This window comes from Phalaenopsis equestris, unplaced genomic scaffold (genome assembly GCF_001263595.1).
Source record: "Phalaenopsis equestris unplaced genomic scaffold, ASM126359v1 Scaffold206467, whole genome shotgun sequence".
Taxonomy (NCBI): domain Eukaryota; kingdom Viridiplantae; phylum Streptophyta; class Magnoliopsida; order Asparagales; family Orchidaceae; genus Phalaenopsis; species Phalaenopsis equestris.
Window position 1 is genome coordinate 7,346 of NW_018225870.1, and position 4,656 is coordinate 12,001.

The window sequence follows — 4,656 nt, forward strand, 5'->3', positions numbered from 1 at the left end:
TTTCTGATTAAGCCCCGAATATCGATCCCACGAAGATTGAGGTTAATCACTGCAAGAGACAAGAGAAGTTCTAGTCTAGAATAACATGCCCTAGCTTGGAAGGTTGATAAATTTTTTATTTTCATTTATCCTATAATTATCACTATAATAATACTTCTACTTCTAAACTAAAATACTTAGTGAAAATTAAAAAGTGGGGTTTTTAATATATTAAAAGTACCCTTCTTCATGCAATGAAATTAGTGACATGTGTAAAAGTAAAACAAGTAGTGAGAGAGATTGTGACAAATAGGAGCAATTATATTCTTCACCCAAATTAGAGATGTTATAAAGAACATTGGTTAATCTAAAGTTTGAATAGTTTTGAAGATGGTCTAGGCAGGTAAGATACTAGCTCTCACTATAGAGTTCCCTCTTATCCCTCACCCTAGGGGATAACATCTCGTATGAGAACCTAAAATAACAAATCAAGTTGGGGGCTTTAACCTGCCATTTGTCTGTCACTCTAAAGTCCTCTCTACACACTTTAAATATTATTTTCCTATTTATTTTCACTTAACTATATGGACTACATTCTCATCCATACAATCTCATGTGATTCTACCACAATTGATTGAGGCAAAACCTTCCCGGATCTTACATGTCCTCACAATAGATTTTAACATGCAAGTTGATCAAGTTTACATGTAAATGAAGAATAAAGTAAAATCATCATAATATATTCTCACTCTACTCAATTCTATATCCTACACATGCATACTAATTCAGGAAGAGTAAGGAAAACTACTCACTACACATGGAGAAACAACAAGAACTTTTCATTGAACAAAACATTGAAAACGTACAAACAAAGTACTAAATTTAAATCAAAATAAAATAAAAATACTTATCTTTGATAAAAATCAAACTCTCCTTGTATAGCAAAAGCAATCTCCTTACAATCCTCTCCAGGAACAAAGTGAAAAGAAAAGAAGAAATATCTCACTCTCTCTCATTCTCTCTCACCTTGCCGCCCCGCTTGGGGCTCACGCCCAAGCATTATTCTCTTCCTCTCCAAGTCTTCTTCTCCTCTTTCAATTAATTCAAGAGTCTAAGAGTTGTTTTAAAAACATTTTCAAACCTTTTTTTTATAATTTCATAAGAGATGCTTAAGTGTCTCTTCAAAACTGTCCAGATTCAATGAATCTTCCAAATGGTGCCTGAAGTGTCTCTTCAAAACTCCATATAACTACCCCAAATTCTTCTATAAAGTCACCTTTCTCATTTCCAATGAATTCCCTAAGAGATGCATGAAGAACCGCTTCAAAAATTGTCAAATCTGACATATATTCTAGAAGATATGTTGAAAACCGTCACTGGCGCCTAAGCGTCATTTTTGGGCTCTTAAGCACCACCCTGTCTGTCTGGTGGCATGTTAAGCACCATTTTGGGCACTTAAACATCAGGCACAGGCACTTATGTCTTTGGTTTAGGTCCCCATGGCTCCGGTGTGCCCCGGTTTGACCCGATTTGCTCTGGTTTGCTCCATTTTGGTCCATTGTAGTTCCTTTTGCTCCAATCACTCCAAATTCTTCAAATTGATGTACTTAAAACCAAAAACACAAGAAAACATACCTTTAAAGTGCAATATTATCATAAAATATAACATGAAAAATTGTACATTTTTAGGCATATCAAAATCCCTCAAACTTAAACATTACTTTTCCTCAAGTAATGCAACATTTTTATTTATGTAGATTAGAGTTAATGGGTCATCCTTTAGAATTGCTAAAAGTTTGTTCTAAAAATGTGATAGTTCAGACTAGCCCAGGGTCTAAAATATTTATCATCAAACTTGGGAATTTGTTTTCCTATCTAATTCAGAAATATATGCAAATTTTTCAAACTTCGGATTCTATAAACTCCTTACCTCGTACGAAGATAACTCCTTGGGTAATTCCATGTAAATTTGCATAAAACTCCTTCACCACTGGTACAACAATTGCAGCGGTAGTGTAGCACAAAACTCTCTTAAAAATAATTTTTACTAATATAAGTATAAAAAGCAAGCTTAGGATTGTTTAAAGTTCTTTACTCTAGAAAGACTCAGTTGAAATCAATTTTTGATTAGGACCTCTCCTCAAGCTTCTCCTCACCCTTTTTTTTTCTTTTTTTTTGCAGCTTTTTTTCTCTTTTTTTGGGATCTTTTTGATCCATTTATTATTATTATTTTTTTTTATGTGAGGATTACTATATCTAGAGAAGTCCTTAAATAATTTTGAATTCCACTATCCCCCTCTAAAGTTAAAACTTATTACTTAATTTTCTAAAAATATCTGTAACACATCTTGGCAGGGTGGCACCACCAAACTTAAGGTTCCACAATTGATGTGGGTGAGACTAACTCATCCTTATATTAAGGTTAATACTGATGGAAACTTTTCTGATCAAGTTGCTGATATAGGGGGTGTTTTCAGAAACCATGCTCGTAGGTGTCTCTTTTTTTTCTACTTTTCCATCTCTATCTAGGACCCCCTTTAAGCTGAGGTGGTTATTGTCTTTTGGTCTATTAAATTAGCTACCCTTAACAATTGGGAGGCTCTACAGGTGGAAATAGATTCAAACTTACTACTGAGGGCTCTCACTGTGGAAGACACTTACACTTGTCATATTGCTCATTGGCTTAAGAAAATCAAGACTCTGAGGACCCCTTCCTCCATCCACTTTACTTTCATTTATAGGGAGGGAAACTGCCTTGCCAACTAGTTGGCCAAGTTTGGGAATGCTTGTAACTCAACTATGGTGTCAAAAACCCCTTCTTCTTATCTTGCTTCTCTTTTGGGTGGGGGACCTTTTAAATGTCCCTTACCTTAGAATTTGTATTCGAATTTTACTTGAAAAGAATCACCCACTTTTTGTCATATATATATATATATATATATATATATTATATATAGAAGGAGCATGAGTCGGCTCCCTACATGTTGATAAGAAGTGAAGTTACAAAAAAGGTTGGTTGGGAAGGTCCCCAAACTAGAAAATAAAATACAAAGTTACTCACTCATAAGGGGTATCCCAACTACAGAAACAGACACTCACGGCAGCAAAAGGGGAATATATATACATGCACATATATATATTCTCCAACAAAACAAACTGAAGAAAGCAGAAAATACAAGTAAACCCCCAAACAAGACAAAACATCTAAGTAACAAGTAGCACAGCCACAATGGAAGACCATCCCTAATCATGGCCATAAAACAATGTTCCCAACATTCATTTTTTCACTTTTAGGTAAGGAATTTGGAGTTTGTCCCCCTGAGTTAATAGGTGGAGAGGGGGGGGAGAGGATTGTGGAGACCTCAACATGCTCAGCATTTGCACCCTCCATAGCCAGGAAGTTTGCAGGTATGTTAGCTTCCCTATACACAAAAGAGAAATGAATCTTACTGTCAAGGCTAATATTTTTAATCTTGTGAATCCATTAATTAATATGCCAAGGGGAAGACATCTTAATGTTCAGTAGCTCCACCAGTAGGGAGGAGTCCACTTTAGCAACAATCCACTTCCACTTATTCTCCTTAGCAAATTTTAATGCCCAATATAGGGCAGCAGCTTCAGTGTCCAAGGCATCTTCAGCAATATAAGGGGCCTTATAGAAAAGCAAGGTATGCCCTGTGTGATCTCTAAAAATTCCCCCAATACCTGCTCTCTTATTTGTGTAGCTTTCGTCTGTATTGATTTTAATGAATGGGTAAGGAGGTCTCTCCCATCTAACCTTGATGATCTTAATATTATTAGCAACCATGGAGGGTATGGCCTACAGGATCTTAGGGAACTTCCTCTAACTTGTCAGCTTATTTAGATAAGACAAGCAATTAATCATCACCCTTGTTGTGCTGGCCTCCCTCTCCTCATGTTTGGCCATGTTCCTAGCCATCCAGATGAACCAAGCAACGATGAAGGGGATTGGCATGAAGTTAATCTCTTGCCAATCCTTAATACAATCTATAATGTTATCCCAACCAATATTTATCAGATTAATATTCATTTGGGAGGTCAATCTATACCAAACCTCCTTAGCAAATTTGCACCTGAAAAATAAGTGATCACTGGAATCCTAGTCAAGCATACATATGTGGCATCTAGAAGGCCCTTTCAGGTCTTTTAGTTTCAGGATATCATCAGTAGAAAGTAAATTATTAAGAGCTCTCCAAGAAAAAAACAACATGAAAGGGGTAAGGTGTCTTTGGCAAGAGGAAACATTCGACTGACAGGTGTCCCAGCTGTACAAATTATTCTAGATATCCTTTAAAATACTTGCCCTGGTCCTGTTCCTCAAATTAAGTTGATCTTTGTTGTTCCTTTCAAAAGAAAGTAGCATCTGATAGTAATCTATTAAACCATAATCTAAGTACAAAAGTCCCACAAAGGATAGCAAAAGAAAGGTATCTATATATAGAAAGGTATATATATATATACCCTCACAAGGTGGAGAAGTGGGGGAGGTTTAACTTATCCCCATGAAGGAGAAAAGCTAGAGCAAGAGGTGAAGGTGGGGTAGCATCTACAGTGACTTGTTCTGAGCTTCTGCCAATGGTAGCCAAATGATGAGCAGGTCCATTGCCTTTTCTGTTAATATGTTGAAATACCACTCTACATCTTTCCAATGCAGTC

General features: G+C 36.2%; 1 protein-coding gene across 1 annotated transcript; it reads right to left on the reverse strand.

Annotated features, from left to right (window-relative positions):
- Window positions 1-3,340: 3,340 nt before the first annotated feature.
- LOC110036434 lies at window positions 3,341-3,787 on the reverse strand (the record flags this gene model as incomplete). The annotated part of the gene is made up of 2 exons (XM_020740876.1): window positions 3,489-3,787; window positions 3,341-3,401 (listed from the first exon to the last, which is right to left on the reverse strand). Coding segments are annotated over exons 1-2 (360 nt in total), but the record flags the coding sequence as incomplete, so codon positions are not given.
- Between the last annotated feature and the right edge of the window lie 869 nt (window positions 3,788-4,656).